Raw genomic sequence first — 19072 nt, 5'->3', positions numbered from 1 at the left:
AGGTATAAAAATGCGCAGGAAAATCTGACGTGCATGGCGAACTTCACCGACGATATTTAGGGAGGAATAAACACACATCAAACATAAATGAACCATTTGCCTGTCTCCATAATTGAGAGCATTTTCTCTTCTTATGTCAACACTCTCTCGCTCTCTCTCTCTCTCTCTCTCTTTTTTTTTTTTTTTTTTTTTTTTTGCTTTTTCGGTCATGTTATGTTTACCTGTCAAAGGCTTGTTACAAACTATGAAACACATTGTGCAGACTTCTGGATGTTAGAAGAAAACGAATACTGCTCATGAATGAGACTAAAGGCAGGAAGGTGTCCTTTAAAACTAAACATGTTAATAGGACCTCCCTGTTTATATCATAGTTTATGATATAGCACGTGTATTTCAGTAATAGCCTGCTGAGGCCACTGTACGTGCTGGCCTCATATCAAATGTGAAGGCAGACTGAGTCTATGTTTGACGTTTGTTTATATCTAATCTTCCTTTTCAAACATTTAAACAGCAGCGAGTCTGCAGCTGAGGGAATACAAATTCAAATTGTCGGAACAGGTTTGCTCGTTTCTTGGATTCGTTTGGTGATTTATTAAATGTATAACTGTGTGGTGGGGCGTGGTCTGCGGTGCCGTGCAGGGAGGGCGGACGCACCTGCACGGCATCCTTAATCACGCCCGCCTAGTTAAAAACACGGGGACTGAGGGGTTTGGGGGTGTTGTGGTGTGGTGAGATGTAAATAAAGATGACTCTGAACGTTGCTCCGTGGTCCCGCCGTGTCTTATTCACGCCACATTGGTGCCGAAACCCAGGAGGCAGCACGGCGGGTCCATATCGGAGCCAGGGAATGGAGGAGCTGGCCCAGAGGGTGGCCGAAATGGCGGCCGCCCAGCGGGAGCAGGCGGCGGAGGTGCGTCGCCAGCAGGAAGAGCTGCAGGACCAGTCCGAGCGTCACCTGGAAAGGATTGGGGAGCTGGCGGCGCTGCTCTGGGCCTGGGCGCCACCCCCACAGGTGTGTCCCGAGGACAGTGAAGCGGTGGAGGAGCCGCGTGAGGCACCTCAGCAGCCGGAGGTGGCAGACGAGGCGCGCGGGGATCTGCGCCTGCCGGAGGAGGGGGAACAGCCAGGTGAAGGGCTGCTCCTGCCGGGAGTGGTGGATGAGCCGCTCCAACCGGAGGCGGCAGACGAGGTGCGCGAGGGTCTGCGCCGGTTGGAGAAAGAGGAGCTGCACGAGGGGCTGCTCGAGCCGGGAGTGGCGGCGGAGGGAGCAGTAGTGACGGAGGAGTCGCGCTATGGGCTGCTCCAGCAGGGAGCGACAGCGGTGACGGAGGGGCCGCGCAAGGAGCTGGAGGTTCCAGTGCCAGGGGAGCTTGCTCGAGTGGAACTGGCGAGCGAGGCGGGCGCCACGCTTGAGATCGCCGTGCTCGCCAGACCGGCCTCACCACCACCAGAGGCCTGTACACGCCACACCTCTGCCCAGCCACCTGTGAGCTGGGGCTCACGCTTGTGCCGGCCGCGCCGGGTGCACCTGTCACGTGTCCGACTTCCGAACCAGCTTTGCCTGCGCCGCTGGATTCGCGGGCGGCCGCCTGAACTCGCACCTCCCCGTCGCTTGGCCGGGGCCTGGGGGTGCCAGCTGTCCGGGCTGATTCCCTCTCCCACTGGCGGTGGGGGAGTAGGTTCGGCCGGATGGCTCCCCGGCCTCAATCGGGCGATGGGGGTATGTGGTGGGGCGTGGTCTGCGGTGCCGTGCAGGGAGGGCGGACGCACCTGCACGGCATCCTTAATCACGCCCGCCTAGTTAAAAACACGGGGACTGAGGGGTTTGGGGGTGTTGTGGTGTGGTGAGATGTAAATAAAGATGACTCTGAACGTTGCTCCGTGGTCCCGCCGTGTCTTATTCACGCCACAAACTGTTATTCTAATCTGCTGCTGAGTCTCTTACACTTTTCTTTATGCTGTATATTTTCACGTCTCTGGAATAGTTGGCAGTTAGATAGTCAGCTGGGAAACTTTGTGTTAACTCATGGAGCTGAGGATATCGTGGATATGCTGACCTCGCTGCGTGGTGTACAGAGCGAGGTCAGCATGATTAATATTCACAATAAAAATATTAGCCGAACATCATGAAGTCTGTATGTGTTTCATAGTGTCGAACAACCTTTGTACAGTTAAAGCCAGCAGTTACTACATGACGGAAACACCAACGTTATCTCTTTTATGTGTTTATACACAGGTCACGCTGATTACTGAACAAAAACCCAAAGATCAGATGTTAAACAGATTTATTTGCTCTCTCTCCTCCTTAAACATGTTTTTAATGTTAGTTATAATTCAGAATTGGCGACTGAAACACGTAGGACACATAAGAACATCAGGAAATAAAACACCGATAAATATAACCTCAGTAAAAGAAGTCAGCGGGGGTTACTACAGCTGTGTACCGGGGCCTGCGCTTTGTCGGTGGGATTGCTTGCGAGGCGAGCGGGTCTATCCCACGCTTTGCCGTGAGACTGGGACGACATCTCCGAAATCATCGAAACACTTTTGCAAAGAGGCTGTATCTTGACAAACCGACCAGACACATGAAGATTAAACCACTACATTCTCGGCTAAAAAAATATTAAAACGGTATTTGGTAACACACAAACAGGGTTTTTCAAAGCTCAGTTCTGTTAGCTTCCACATGCCGGTTGTGTGCTAGAAACAATGGCCACCAGGCCAAAGCAATGGTTTTGACTCGATCAGCGTTAACCCCGCCCCCTGAGTTTGATGGGTGAGGCTGACAGATAAAATTATTTCATGATGAGAGCCAGGCGTCAGGACTGCCAAAATGAAATAAATAAATATATCATTAAATAATTAATTAAATGTGTCAATAATTAATTAAATGTGTCAATAATTAATTAAAATGTGAAATACATAAATAATTAATTAAATATGTCAATAATTAATTAATTAAATGTGTCAATAATTAATTAAAACGTGAAATACATAAATAATTAATTAAATGTGTCAATAATTAATTAATTACATGTGTCATAACTATTTATTTAATTAATTAATTCCAATTTTAATTAATTATTGCCACATTTAATTAATTATTTAATGGTGTATTTAATTAATTCATTATGGCAGTCCTGGCGTTCCATACAATAGTAGAGGTTTTTTGTTTTATTTTGTTTTATTTTTTTTAACCAACCAAGCAAGTGGAATTCCTCTTGAAGGGTTGAGCTGTATGCGGCAGTGTTAATCTGCTGTAGCACTTGCCAACCAGGCAATCTGCCCTGTGTGACTGCTTCTTTGTGAGCTTGGCTGCTGAGTTCCACACATGCATATTGTTAAATCTACCTGGAATTTAATTGTACAAGTTTCAAAGAACACTCTCACCTGTGAAAGGAAATTATTTTCTTGTGACTATGTTTTCTTTTGACACAAATGTCAGTCCATAGAACAGATCTCACCTGGCCATAAAACTGTTTACAACCCACCTGACGAAATAGTTTTCATTATCTGAAAATGGGGAACTGTAATTCCTAATTATTTAACCCCTTGATTTGAACCTGGAAGTCTACACTTCACACATTATTCATTTAAAAAAAAAAAAAAAAAAATGTATGGTAAGTAATTGTTTACATAGGCAAAATTACAAAAACCTATTAACCTAACTGTATATGTCCATAACATAATTACTTTCACCAGCACTGGCTCACACTAGTTGGATGGTCTATATGTCCAATTAACCCCACACAGGGAGTCAATTTGGTTGTCACATAATTGCATTACAATTGCTCAAAAGGTAACGAGTCCAGAAATCCTTTTGACAGGAATTTTCAGAAATGATGGGAAACACAAAGCTAGCTGGCTATATCTGTTTTGACTGTGTCCCAGAAGCTACACCTATAACATTGGGCCTTAATACATTTTATATGGGTGATTTAAAAACAATAAAATATGCTTATACAATGAGGAAAGAAATGGCTGTAGACATCAAAACAGTCACCAGACAGTAAACTATTTTTATTTATTTACTTTTTTTTTTTCTCTGTGGCATTTTAACATAGATATTGGCATTTGAAGCTCTGTATAAATCCGTCATGAACGTTAGCCACATCTTCAACTGAAAACAGTCGGGCTGAATTAATGATACACAAGTCATTATTTTGTTGTCCTCTATATTGATTACATTATGCAAACATTTACAGTGTATGTTGGAATAAAATTACTCTAGCTCTAGACTAAAAATGACAATCTTAATAATTGAAGTCACAAGTTCGCAAATCTGGAGTTCAGTCAGTAAATCAACATTGAAGGTGAAAGTTAGAATTGGATATAAATATAGCTAAACCAGTCTTCTGTTCATAAGAGGCGGATGTGACTGGACTGAAAAAGAAAATAGTCTTAGGAGACTTATTACTGAGATCTGACGGTTTTCATAAAGGCAGGAGGTTCAAGAGTATTTTCAAAGAAGGTTGAAGTCATCCACATTTAAATGATCTGTATATAAGTGGAGCTCATACCATGTACCATTGAGTATTCTCAACCCGGCAAAAGGCTTCAAAAGAGTCATTTACGTAAATGCACATGCTTAAAGATAAAAATGAAATCTCCCTATTGAAAATTGTTAGTTATTTGATTTTCTAAATTTAGAGTTTGCAGAATTAGACAAGTGAGACAAACCCAGAATTCAAACTTAAATGTAAACCATTCTGTCAAGTCGAGACAATCCAGTCAAGTAAAACTCAGTGGTTTGAAGAGCAGATATATGAAAGAAGGCCAGTATAAAGGAAGCAGAGAAAGAAATATTGTTCTCTTTTGAAAACTGCTGTCAGGCTGACTAAAATAATTCTGCTATCACATTATGATAAGTAATAGTGGGTGAAAGTGTTTTCAAAAGAACATAAAATGAGGGAGCTGATGAAACATGAAAGTCTACAAAAACACAAGACGCTGAAGTTGATTATTACGAACTTTTCCAAGTTCAGACCAGTAGACGAGTGGTAGAAAATGCTCGGGACAAAAAATATCAAGTAAATCTGAGATGACACACCGTGTCAATGGATCAATGATGGCAGAGTCATTTAGCCAGTGCTGAGCAAGAGCAAATTGTTTGAGCAAGCAAATCAATTTGAAGTGCCTAGACTAGAAAAACCCATTTATTTACTCATGACCAAAAGCAAACACTACACAGCAAGAGGACAAAGGGAGCATCCGCATTTGAGGGGCTCAGAGACGGATACTGTAAAGGATGTTGGAGCGTGAGTGACATTAAAGCACCAAGTGGCGTGGCAGTAATGAAACGCTTCAGTGGTTTTATCATTACATCAGCAGGGACAAAATGGAAGTGCTCTAACTTCCTGACTTTCAGTGCTCACAGAGACTTAAGATAACCTTGCAGATTTACAGTCTAAATTATTGAGCTAAAACTTCTCCGAGCACTTTGCATTCATAGAGAGCTACAATGCAACAGGCAACTATTATACTGCAGCCTTGGACAATGAATTGAAAACCAGCTCTTTCTCCTCATACATTTCAAATACATAATCCCACTGAGAGCTAAATGTGCTTTGAGGCCTGTGGTTCGGGATGAATGTGCCAGTCCCATCCCTGCTGTTGGACCAGTAAAGCTTATTTAATGTGCAAACTTGGAGCAGGAGTGCATATTAACACAGTAACAAGAAATCAATCTAGCAGGTGCAAATAATCATTGCATCATGTCTAGCTTTGTTTTATTTATTTATTTTATTGTACTGCATCTAAAACCTTCTGTGACTCGCCTTCTGATCTCTTCTGATTCACTCATTGATCTTACTTTGCCAGAATCCCTCCAATGGAAAACAGATTGATCCTTGGCTGCTTCTTGGGCTGCTAATTACTGAGGGGACTGTGTCACTGTCAAGCCCTTATCTGATGCAGAGCTGTGTAGAGGAGTAATGGAACGTGCCACCTGAAAAGCTGCCTGAGACATAACCTTGTGTAAACATAGTTGTCCTCAATTAATCATATCATTGTTAGGGCCTCCATGAGCTTTCTGACACTGTTCCAGCATTAAGTATGTGTATAAAGTCTTGCCTTAGTACAACTGCTTACATATACCTTTTCTTAAAACATTTAAAGGTTATAATATAAAAATATTTAAGTATTAGATATTTATAAATTTCCATCAACCCACTTATCCCATTCAGGGTTGCATGAGACTGAAGCTTATTCCAGCTGCATCTAGTAAAGTCTATCTATTGCCATTAGCATTTATAATATCTAATAAATGAAAAATGTAATGGTCAAGAAGAAACAGGAGAAACACCCTTCAACCATGCAAGTGTTGTAACAGAAAAATACATATAAATGACACTGGGGAAGACAGGAACAGAGCACTTATGTGCTCGTTACCAGTGTTGGTTAAGTTACTTGAAAAAAGTCATTAGTAACAAATTACTTATTACTTCTTCAAAAAGTAATTCCGCTACTTTACTGATAACTAAGTAACTACTTATTTCAAAAGTAAGTAGTTTCTTAGTTACTTTTTAAAAACACGATACACAACCTGAATAGGTAATAAAGCAATAGACCTTTGAGACCAATTCTACTTTCTCTGCATAATCCATCATATAAATTGCAATCAAATGAAAAAGTCTCTTTTTAAAACTTGTTTTATTAGTTTTAATCTTTTAACTTTATGGACACTGCATCAAGCAAAAATGTAATTATATGCAACAGACTTTGACTTGAAGAAATTTGTTTAACATTTAAACCTATTTTCTGCATATTCCAGCATATAAAATAACATTTTTTGTTTTTACACTCACTCTTTCAAATAAATGCAAGTAAAACACAGCAGAAAATAAATAAAATCAAAGACTCTGCGCCACTAAGTCCTGTCGCTCTTAAATGTATTTTTCTATTACTTTTTCTAATCTATTACTTTTTTGCAATAGTTATCCCTTACTTAACTCGTTACTTGAAAAAAGTAATCAGATTACGGTAACCCATTACTTGTAAGGCGTTACTCCCTATCTCTGCTCATTACCTTATGGTGAGTTGCATCAGATGGCGGGGGAGGATGTCAGCATTGATGGCACACCCAAACAGTTATGGGCGTAAGATGATTGGCACCTGACGTGGTGGCAACTGAGCCAGAGCCAGGTGGAAACCAGAGGTAAAGGGAGCCAGCAGGCTGCAGGAGGAGTCCTGTGAAGCTTGGATGGCTTGTGGTTCTGGAGTTGGGTGTGGGAATTCAGTTCTGGGAAACCATGAAGAAAGCGGATGAGATGGTGTTGTTGACTTCAACTGAGGGTGTAGTGGGGTGGTGGAAAGACTACTTCTGTGCTGTGCCATCTTCAGGTCAAGCATAGTCTGCGGACAAAAGGGATTACTTGGCAACTACTCAAACCTCTAGGTGTTATAGGGCTGTCTTGTTTGACATGCCTCTGTGACATTGCATGGAAGTTAGGATTAGTATCTCTGGATTGGCCGACTGGGGTGGCAATTTTCCTTTTCAAGAAAGAGGGCTGGACGGTATGTTCCAAATTTAGTTGTATCCCACTCTTTAGCCTCCCTGGGATGGTCTACGGCAGGGTACCGGAAAGTAGAGTCTATCCATTAGTTGAACCTTGCATGCAGCAGGACCAATACAGTTATTGTCCCAGTTGTGGAACACTGAACCAGCTTTCTATATTTTTCAGAGTATTAAAGGGTATTGCGAAGTTTACCCAACAAATCTAGATTTGCTTTGTGGTATTATCCTTGTAGGTAATCCATCTATATAATACTAAAACACGTCTCCATATTTTATATGAGACAGCGTGCCTTTCATACGTTATTAGGATTTTGTTTATCTGTGTATTAAATGGTAAATGGCATGTATTTGTATAGCGCTTTACTAGTCCCTAAGTACCCCAAAGCGCTTTACACATCCAGTCATCCACCCATTCACACACACATTCACACACTAGTGATGGCAAGCTACATTGTGGCTTATTAGGGTGAGAATCCATCATATTTCATCCTTGAACAGAATGTGCTATCTGGTTTATTTCAGCTGTGAGGAGGTAGAGGAAGGTGATTATCATGGTGATTAATGCGGGCATATGGGAGGAACTTTGCCGTGTTATCGTAGAAGAGAGGAAAATGATTACCTAATGGAGGTGTGTCTAATGTGTTTCTTTAAAGCTGAAATCAAAGAAGAGTCAAAAGCTTCCACAGGTTACTGAATCAATTTCTCCAGGAAACCAATCATCTCCACTAGACTTTATAAAATAATAACACTGGAAAACTGAAAGTAAATAGGCAAAAGAGGCATGTGCACTTATCCCGTTAATGAATGTAGCTCTTTCAAGAGTTTTTATCAAAGCACCAGCCAGTATCCCGGCTTTTGCTGTCTAGGACAGAGCTTAGCAGGCAGATCACGTTTTTTTTCCCTCTTTCTCTAACCCTGGTGTTTTGTGCATGCAGGTGTTTGAACGTGCCCTCGCTGCTTCCATATGGCACCCACGCTGCCAGAGGAAAAAAGTATGACAAAGAAAAGCTTAATGCTGCTGGCTTATAAATAAAAAGCAATTCATACCGAAACATTTTCTCAAAGTTAGTAAAATATTATGCATTTCTGGGAAGATTTCTGTTGTATGTTGTATTTGTGCAGTTTGTGGCAATAAATTAAGTCACATGATGCTGAAATATTGCAAGTGCAGCCTGGTGTAAGCGCTTCTTTAAATTATTTTTTTCCACTTGTGCTTTCACTAATGCTTTCTCATCCCAGCATGTAATATAATGCCATCTTGCCAGATGCCTCCTGCGTCTCCCCATTACGCGCAAGGTGTCCTTTGGCGTTGGTGCCTTGATGCATCAAGCAGTATTGGCTGCTTAGCGATAACGGTGCTATTTAAGATACCTAAGTTAGAAGGGTGGAAAAGTGGTGTCAGTGGTCTAAGTTGCAATTGACTGTGGTCCCCTTCCTATTGGGACCTTCGTGTTTGGGGCTTTATATGCTTTATTTTTACTTGCTTTTTACTTTCACATTGACTCGCTTATCAGGTTTAGGCATTAGACAGCTACCTTATAAGGGTATAGAGATTAAGTCACCTTGGTATTATACCCCAGGGATGAGAATGAGTCCTGAGAGCTATGGTTAAGTTCTTTCTGTCTGAAACAGAAATTTAATCCATTGTTTCCTTTGGGTTCTATTCCATTTAGAGTTCACTGTTATTTCTTATAAGCAGACCAAGAGGTGTACACACAAAGTTATCATTCATTTCACAGTTTTGGTGATCTGTTGTGCATCATGTACTGTATGGTACATCTTTGCTGATAATGCGAAAACCAAATATATATTTTTTGCATTAACTTCAACATCGTATTTACTGACTCACATTGTTTGTGAGTCTGTAAACATCGAAAAACTATTGGAAAACCGTCAAGTTATGTGCAACATTTCAGACTGAAATTGGGGAAATTATTCATATTTCAGTTTGATTGAGTCGTCATTTCCCTAAACAGCAAATAGTACAATACTAAAATTGTTTCATTTATGCATTTTGGCCTGTGCATACAGTATATCGTATATGATGACATTAGCTGTTCTATTTACATGTACATATACAGAAACCTTTTTTCAGATGGCTATCTATGGCACACTGCATTCTTTGATGTTTCCTTTAAGAGACGTGGATATCTTGTGTACAGATATTCCGCCATGAGCTAGTTTTTGTTGTTGTTTTTAATTATAATGGTGTTACCAAAAAATCAATATTTGTTACTTTCATCCTGCGTAAACCTGCATTGGTGCTATATAATGAATAAAAGCCACTGAGGTTTCTTTACAATACAAAAATGACAGTAGAGATCATGCTTTAGAGGCCGTTAATGCCTTTAGAATCCTTTTTTCCTCCTTTCTTTCATTTTAATCGCAATGTATTGCAAAAGTGTCAATATTTTATTTATTTTTTTATGGTTTAGTGTCTTGACACGAAGCTAAAAATGTCACATTTAGAAATAGTCTGTAAAGGTGCAGTAGAGCTACCAGTGTCTCTGCCTTGGCCTGCAGGGCCCTAATGTTTTATGGAGGACCCTCAATAATGCATGGTCTTTGATAATAATTTCGCAACCGTGAGTACACTACATACTCAAAACTGGCTTTGAACTGTGACTGTGATACACATTGCCCATGGTGGAATACCTGTGTAAAGCATTTGTAGCTTGTATCTTTGTGGATGTGTTCTCAGTGGTATATGAATTACAACAGGTTCTTTGGCTTTTTGCAGTCTGAACTGTGCATTGCATGCCACTGCATTGATCCATTCCTCTCCCTTTCTACACCAGAAAAACGTACAATGATTCTTTTGGTGCTTTCACTCCCAACACCTACCCATACTGTATGCAACATACTGCAACACAGAGCCATTTCCCTTGGGCGTGTTGAAAATCATTGTGGGACATGTAGGAACTCAAAAGTGCTGTAGATGTTGACGAGCCAGGCTGAGGGTGGATACAGCAAAATAGTACATTATGCATCAGACATAAAATATTGACGTTTGACAGTGAAATAACATCTAAATTTAGATTTTTTTTTTTCTTTCTTTCTTTCTGACGAAGGAGTTCCTTGAGGGGTTTAAAACATTTGAGAGTATTGCTTTGTGCCTTTTTACATGTATTGGCTCAGAGATTACTATATGCTTACTGTGATGATATTTGTACAATAAAATATGTATCTTTTCATGAGGGAATGATATATTTCATTCCGCACAGTCTTCTCTTCCATAGTTTACATTGTCAGCTCAGTTACAATGTAATTATTTTTTTTTTATGTTATTCCAGTTCTCGGTATACAAGTCATACATTCTTTACACTGAAAATGCATTAATATGCTTATTTAAAACAACTCCACTTACAAAGCATGGGGATAGCACTATATCTTCATGTGTATTGTAATCTTTCAATTACTCAAATAGTGAAAATACAACATACTGAATGCCACAAATGGGAAAAGAATAACATCTCTTGCATAAAACTGCAAATATGTTGGGATGTCTTATGATCAGTAGTACATAATATCATCAAAAGAGTAAGAATAAGGGACAAGGGAAGGACTCAATAGTAAATGACCGTGATCTTCGAGCCTTCTAGCAGCACAGCAATAATCCTGTAGTGGAAATTACTGCGTGGGAGCACTTCCAAAAAGCATTATATCATTTTGCATCACTTAGTCCGAGCCTTTCAGTTAAATGCTCGTTAGTGTCTTTGGTTTGTTTTTGTTTGTTTTTGAAACGTATGGCGTGTAACTATTGAGCAAAGAAAAACGATTGTGTTGATGCATTAAGAATGGTCTTAAAACTGTCAATTTCTTCCCTAAGACTCATACGACACCTGATCACTGGGGAGATTGGCATTTTAGGTAGCCTCCCTAGTGGAGGAAGAACACTCAGAAGAACTTGTCCTTTTGCTTAGGGGCAGTTAATGCCAACTGACATATCCATTGCCACCTGTGGCCAGGGCCAAGACATAGCCTACAGCAGCTGTAACATCAGTGGAGGAATTGCCCAGCTGTCTTGATAAAACAGACAGGAGGAAAAAAAACCCAAAGATGATGTCCAGAGGAGAGCCTTTACTTCCTGTATTAGTGCCTTCACACAGTCCTAGATTTCTTTAGCTCACAGGCTGATGAAAACTGGCTTCAGGTGTGTTATAAATAAACTCAAGAAGGTGGCAAGGATAAATTTTGCTGTTTATTCTCTTAAACTTCAGAGCACTCGGGAACTTTTCGCACCCACATACAAAATTCCCAGTGATGTAAGGACAAGACTGGAACAAGACTGACATTATCAATATCAGCAATGAACATGAGTAAACAAAGTCAGATGATATCAACATCATGGCCTTCCAGAAGGGTTTTATAGTCTATAGCTCACACAGTGTAGGCAAATTTCAGTTTGTGAAAACAGGGGTGGCGTTTCAAACAGTGGAGAAACCTATCTCAGTAGATCTACAATGCAGGATCTGTTCATTAATCAGTAAACAGAATCAAGATCAACACCAAAAGAAACTAAGCCATCACCTGTATACAATTTCTGGCCACCTAATGAGGTACAGAATAGATCCTCACAAAGCTGCTCATTAACACAGATATCTACTGTAATCAACCAATCACATGGTAGAAACTCAATGTATTTAGGGGTGTGAGTATTACAATGACCTTGTGAAGTTCAAACCAAGCATCACAATTTGAAAGAAAATGTGGTATTGAATGAGGTGATCTGATTATTTCAGAAACGACTGCTCTCTTGGGATTTTCACACACAACTATCTCTAGTGTTTGCAGAGAGTGGTCCAAAAAAGAGAAAGTATCCAGTGAGTTTCAGTTCTCTGGGCCATACACTCAAGCTATCTCTGAATGCACAACACATGAAGTCAGAGCTGATGGGCTACAACAGCAGAAGACCACAGCAGGTGTCATTCCTGTGAGCTAAGAACATGGAACTTAGGCTACAACTCACACTAGCTGAGCAAAAATTGGACAACAAAAGACTGAAACAATGTTTCCTGGTCTGATGAGTCAGTTTCTGCTGTAACATTTGGATAGCAGGGTCAGAGTTTGGTGTCCAAAAAGAGTTTAAGCTGCCTGTGGTGGATATTTTCTATATTTTCCTTTGGGTCCCTTAGTACTAACTGAACATTATTTAAACAGCACAGCCTCTACTCAAATGGCCTCCACAGTTATCAGAACTAAATCCAATAGAGGATCTTTGTAGAATTGGAAATTTGCATAATCAAGAATGTACAAATGGTCAGCCTGCAGTGACTTTGAGAATATCAGCATGTCAATATGGACCAAAATCTCTGAAGAAGTTTACAGGACCTTGGTGTCCAAGGTGGCACACTATACTTGTTTGCCACAAAATTAACTAGCACTTCTGCACCCTTATAGTGTTATATGTTCCACCTACTTACTATTGTAATTTGTGACCATGAGATCTGAAAAATGGACTGGTCAACTGGTGTAAAATTAAAAGTTTTGATACACACCCTGTACAATAATACTGAGAAAAATAAATGAATTAAAACAATTAGCAGTAACTAAATCTCATTGAATACTAAAACTGTAGTCACCATTTTCATTACAGTATTCAGCATTAACATATGGGAAATAAAAGGTTTCAACTTTGGTTTGTGCACTTTTTGCACAATAAACACTTAAAGTCAAATCCATGCAGTGCGCAATGTTTGACTTTCTCACTAATCTCCAACTAAATGAAGTATAGGTTTTGTGCTTTTAATATATGAAATATTAGTACAATTCAATAAAGTAGTGTACACAATCCTCTTGGTTGAGTGCAGGGAAGAAAGTCTGTTTTTGACTGGTGGTGCTGAGGTGTAATTCTCTCCTTAACATTTCAAGTTCACTTGTGTGGGAGGCTTGTTATTCATGCAGATGTCAGAAGAAAAAGCACTCTCTCACTTTCTCTCTCACTTTCTCTCGCTCTCTCTCTCTCTCTCTGCTGCCCTAATTCCTCGGCAAGTGCTGCAGTGTGCTTGTTCTGTTGGCAGTTCATGTCTTATTGTTTGCTACTACTTTAACACCTACATAATGTATTTCATTAAAATCTGCTGTCAGTCCCTGTCTGTTCCACTTCATCCCATCACTCAGGGTTTCCCCCCCCCCCCCCCCCTTATTTATTCGTTTTTATTTATTTATTTTTGTTGCCATCATCTTCCGTCTCTGGTTTGTCTTTCTTTTACTGCCAGGAATTCAATTATCCTGGCTGTTGTTTTATGATGTTGTCATGACACCCAGTGACGGATTCATTATCTCATCTCCTTTCTGGCGTGTCTTGATAGTAGCATCAGGTCTGTTATCAGAAAAGTTCCACCGAGTGTGTTCTGTTTTGCTAAATGCGCGCAGTCCGAAGATTCCAGCTTGTTTCTCCTAATTAAGTGAAAGATGAGGAAAAGATGAAATGAACAAACAGGCATTTGAAAGGTGGCAGAATAAGACAGTAATTTAGATATTGTTTTCACAAACACGAATTAAACAGCGATGAGCAAGTGATGAATCTGTTTATTATAGTCTCATTTGTGTGCGAGTTGAATAGCTCTTGGTATTGGTTCTAACACCAAGTTGAAACATTCATGTTGTTATGAAGAACTGAGATTTAAATTCTAATGATGAAAATGTATCCTGGTGAATTCATTTTGCACAAATTGAAAGGGCGAAGCTCAAATGAAAGCTACTGGATTTGGGGCAGATTCTTGGGTTATAAGATGATTGTCACTTGGTGAAATTTAGCTCTCTTTAAAACAGGAAAGTAAGTATCTTCTGGTCAGGTTATGAAAAAAGTGTGATCTCTAGCTTTTTATTTTTCTATCTTGTTAAAAATTGCACAAAACCCTAAATGCACCTTATATAGGACAGTATAATAGGGTCTTTTGATTCAAAGACTGTGCCTTTCCGTTCATTATGTACCTTTTTTAATAAAACTTTCTGTGTTGCAGGAAATGAGTTTGGCCATCCTGAGTGGTTGGATTTCCCCAGAGAGGGCAACAATCAGAGTTACCACTATGCCCGGCGGCAGTTTAACCTGGTAGATATGGATCACCTGCGCTACTGTCAGCTCTATGCCTTTGACCGGGACATGAACCGTACTGAAGACAAGTACGGCTGGCTGGCAGCTCCACCTGTAAGAACGTCACACGTTGACTGTACAGTAGGCTTTATGCACGCAATGTGATGAAACGGCAAAAAAAAGAAATCGCTGCAGCAACTTTTCAAACACATATACAATAATAGCCCGTCGTTTCTCAACCAGCTGTTTATAAGTCTGATAAAGGTTTATTTTCTTCAAGATTAAATGTAGTCTCAGCTCACTATCTTCACATACCTGTAAAGTTTCCCTGCACACATTAGAGTTCATTTTGTAAATGTCTTGTTTTTCTGGCTGCTGTCAGGTTGAACAGTAATAGATTTCCTGAAGCTTGTGTCTTTGCCTGCGTTTGAAGCCTCTGGGAGAAGGAAAAAAAATGTGTTTTTTTTTCTCTTGAGGTGCTGGTAGCAAAGTAATGGGATAATGCAAATGGAGACTTTGGCTAAATTGACAGGGATTAGAAGTGAGTGTGTGTAATTGATTCAAAAATACCTTCCCTCACATCCCTGGGAATCAGTCCCCAGATTAAAGCTACTTCACCTTGCTATGTTACACTCTGTCCTGCGGAGTGCTGCTCGACAGACATACAAATGCAGCAGAGTAGAAAAAAATATCAGAGGGCATAATTAGAGACATGCCTGGTTCACACGGATAATTTCTGCATATTGGCCTATCAGTCAAAAGTGTGTTCTGAGTTACTGGAGGCTCCTACATCCTTTAGAAGTAGATGAGAGACAGAGCTTTGGAGGTAAGGCAAAGGAAAAGCACAGCCTTACTGATTTGTGTGCTGCCTGCTGGGTAAATGAGAAGGAATGCTGATCGTAAATGATGCTACTGGCAGGGAAAGTGAATACATTTGGCACGAGAGCTGACCTGCGGCATACTGTGAGTGCTGTTTTTCTTGGTTCTGTGCATTTAATGTAAAATCATACAGTAGGTCACAGCTATATAATGTACACTTAAGACATCTCGAACATAAATGATGTTCTGTAATAGCAGTTGTGCTGTGCTCTACAGCCAGATTTAGCAGTATGTGTCTTATGGAGGGTCAAAGAGCATGTATATGTGATTAGACTTTCACTTTGTGCGTTTTGTTGCCAAACAAATATCTGAAAGGTTGTTGAGATGTATTTATGTCAAGAACACTAAGGAACAATCTGGCTTTCATCTGATCTTTAAATAGTCATTTGAGTGTCTCAACATACTCTAGCAATCAAAGGAGCTTGCAAAGAAAAGCGTCTGGACTTCTTTAAGTTACTTGAAGACGTTTCACCTCTCATCCGAGAAGCTTCTTCAGTTCTAAGGTCCTGTTCGACTCCCATCACCCTCTGGAACACAAACTTGAAGTAATTAGGACCCTACACCACCGGGCAGAACATGTTCCCTCTAAGCCTGAAGGAAAAAAGAAGGAACACACACATGTAAAGGAAGCACTCAAAACGTGCGGCTATCCTAAACGGGCGTTCTTAAAGTCAGCAAAGAGGCACAGAAAAGAAGATCAGACACCAGCGAGGGAGGATAAGAAAGACAGACGCAACAACATTGTCATCCCCTATGTAGCCGGTGTATCAGAAAAACTCAGGAGAGTTTTCTCCCTGCACGACATCCCAGTTTATTTCAGACCCACCAACACGCTCAGACAAAAACTGGTTCACCCGAAAGACAAAACTCCAAAACACAGACTTAACAATGTGGTGTATGCTGTACAGTGCAGCGAGGAATGCCCAGACCTCTACATTGGAGAGACCAAACAGCCACTTCACAAGCGCATGGCACAACACAGAAGAGCCACCTCCACAGGACAAGACTCAGCTGTCCATCTGCATCTTAAGGATAAAGGACACTCTTTCGAGGATGCCAATGTTCACATTTTGGACAGAGAGGACAGATGGTTTGAAAGAGGAGTGAAAGAAGCCATCTATGTCCACTGTGAGCGACCTTCTTTGAACAGAGGCGGTGGTTTACGACACCAACTCTCTACCATCTATAATCCAGTTTTGAGATCCCTTCCCAGACGCCTTAACGCCCACTCACATCCTGGGCCATCTGATCTCAGGAATTCGCATGATAAGGTGGGGCCAGGTTTCACAATGAACACACCCGAAACTCTGGCTGATTGGGACCCACACCCAGTTTCACACCTTGGCTCAGGCGATTAGAGGATCATCAGGGGGTCCTTTTGTCCCTCTGTGGGGGGATACTCCCACTAGGTTTATATCTGGGACTCTCCACCATTTGACCTTAGAACTGAAGAAGCTTCTCGGATGAGAGGTGAAACGTCTTCAAGCAACTCAAAGAAGTCCAGACGCTTTTCTTTGCAAGCTCCTTTGACTACGATGACCTGGATGACTGAGAACCTTCACAGACATACTATAGCAATATTATCTTGGGGAAAAATGTCTTGGACTTTTTCATTGCTCTCAATGCACATAACATAATAAGGACAAACATTGAATATAACAACACCAATACAGAATATTACCAGATTTATACATGCAATGGTGCAAAACTGCTAGAATCATTATGGAATAAATAAGGGATGGATAACTGGTTACTGTATATACAGTATTTACATGATGTCTTGAGTTGTAGGTTGCAGAAAGAAACTCTACAGATATCTGATTTTGGATTTGTTTAACTCTTGAACGGAGGGCAGGATGTTAGCAAATTTTTAATCCTCACTGTCCGTTTTAGTCTGGTTTATCAAACGGGTGATCCTGATACTGCGAAACACGTCCACTGGCAGCAAACTGACAGATTTGGTGAGAAATGATAGCCTGTCTCTGCTGCTATAATCTAAGTCTATAAATCAACTAATCAGAATATGTACTAACAAATAAACCAGCAGACATCATGCGTTTGAAGATATACGAGACATCGTTTTCAGATTGGCCACCATTGAGTCCATATAAGCCCTATATTTCTCAATAATACAATGTTCTTTTTTTTAGCAATATATACTCATGAATTTGATGCCAGAAATACATTAAAAATAGTATGGGGAAATGGGGCATGTTTATCACTGTGTTGTATCACGTCTTCTTTTCTTACTACTTGTACAGGAAGCCGTTCGAAATATGAGGAGACCACTTGTTTTCAAAGTTTTTATTATTAGATTTGAGGCATCCTTTGTTGGCTCTGGATAATATCAAAATATTTGTCACTGAGTGACAGGTATGAATTTCAGATCTTAATATGGAGCTGTGCTTTTGTAGTACATGCAAAATGCAGTTTAGCACTATCCTGCTGAAATAAGCAAGTACTTGTGTAGAAAAAGCAGCGTATGTTGCTCCAAAATATAAACATGTGGTTTAACATTAATACATTTAATTAATATAGCATTAAAATCTTCAAAGTAACCAATACTCTATGCACGAATGCATCCCTATGCCTTCATGGATGCTGCCTTATATACATATGTATGTATGCCTGTCTTTTACTTGTAATAGCATGTAGCATTACATCAGTTAGTCAGTACTTGGATAAAATGGTACACACAGATATTATCTCTAAAAAAAAGAAGTTTCTAAGTAGAGGCGTTAATCAATATAGGCATTATGTAAAACTTAAGCTACTCATAAGATATTGAGTAAGTGCCCTGAAGACCAGACAAGAGATAATAAATCAGCTCTAGTGGTTTGTGTGGCTGACCCTGTGTTCCAGTGTCTGTGCACACAGAAACAGCTGAGACAAGAAATTCTTATTCACAGAATGAAACAATATCACAAAAAGAACATCAGAACATCACTCGCAGATAAGGCCAATAAGTGTTCAGAGATTCTGCTATAATAACCAGATGAGGCGAAATCCTTTGTATGGCTCATCAGTGACATTGCCAAGGTAATTGTTCTTAGTGGGGAAAATTCTATAGCTCGGTTAGTTCAATATTTCACTGTAGTGGAAGGATCCAAGGGCATTTTGTAGTTAAAACAAGAAGCATAAGCTGATATGTCAGCAGTTCTCCTTTTTGTCCCTGGTGTAAATGAACTAAGCAGAAATGGAAACATGCAGGGACTTTGCTGAAAAGTGAGATTTGTGCATATGTCTTTGAAGATGTGCATCTGTGAGTTTTAAAAGGCCAAAGTTTTTGGGCTTGAACTAAAACTCCTCTTCCTTGAGGTGTGCAGCTCTGAATGTATTTTATGATAAAGCAGCACTCACTAGCAAATAAAGCAAAAATAATTTATAGCTCTGACACCAACCATTAGAAATACGCAAGATGCTTTTAATCGCTTGCAATGAAACTTTAGTCAGTCTTTGATGGAAATCGTAAAAATGGTCTATAAATCCAGCAAATCAGAAAAAATGCACTTTGCATAGTTTTTTCCTAATAATAAGGTCATTGGAATCAGCAGTTTGGACGTGAGGCAGTGATTCATTCACATAGTTTTCAATAGAAAACCTTGGGGGCAAAAGTCAAATCATTATTTTTGCCTTTTCCA

At 40.1% G+C, this 19072-nt stretch overlaps 1 protein-coding gene across 1 annotated transcript in view; it reads left to right on the top strand.

Annotated features, from left to right (window-relative positions):
- The window catches only part of gbe1b (glucan (1,4-alpha-), branching enzyme 1b), a 102705-nt gene that overhangs the window by 57520 nt on the left and 26113 nt on the right, over positions 1-19072 (top strand). Inside the window, exon 13 of the mRNA XM_026193026.1 lies at positions 14482-14666. Coding sequence (XP_026048811.1) covers positions 14482-14666 — 185 coding nt within the window. The remainder of the gene's footprint in view (positions 1-14481; positions 14667-19072) is intronic.

This window comes from Astatotilapia calliptera, chromosome 14 (assembly GCF_900246225.1).
Source record: "Astatotilapia calliptera chromosome 14, fAstCal1.2, whole genome shotgun sequence".
NCBI classification, from domain to species: Eukaryota; Metazoa; Chordata; class Actinopteri; order Cichliformes; family Cichlidae; genus Astatotilapia; species Astatotilapia calliptera.
This window is presented reverse-complemented; position numbering and strand designations above follow the sequence as displayed.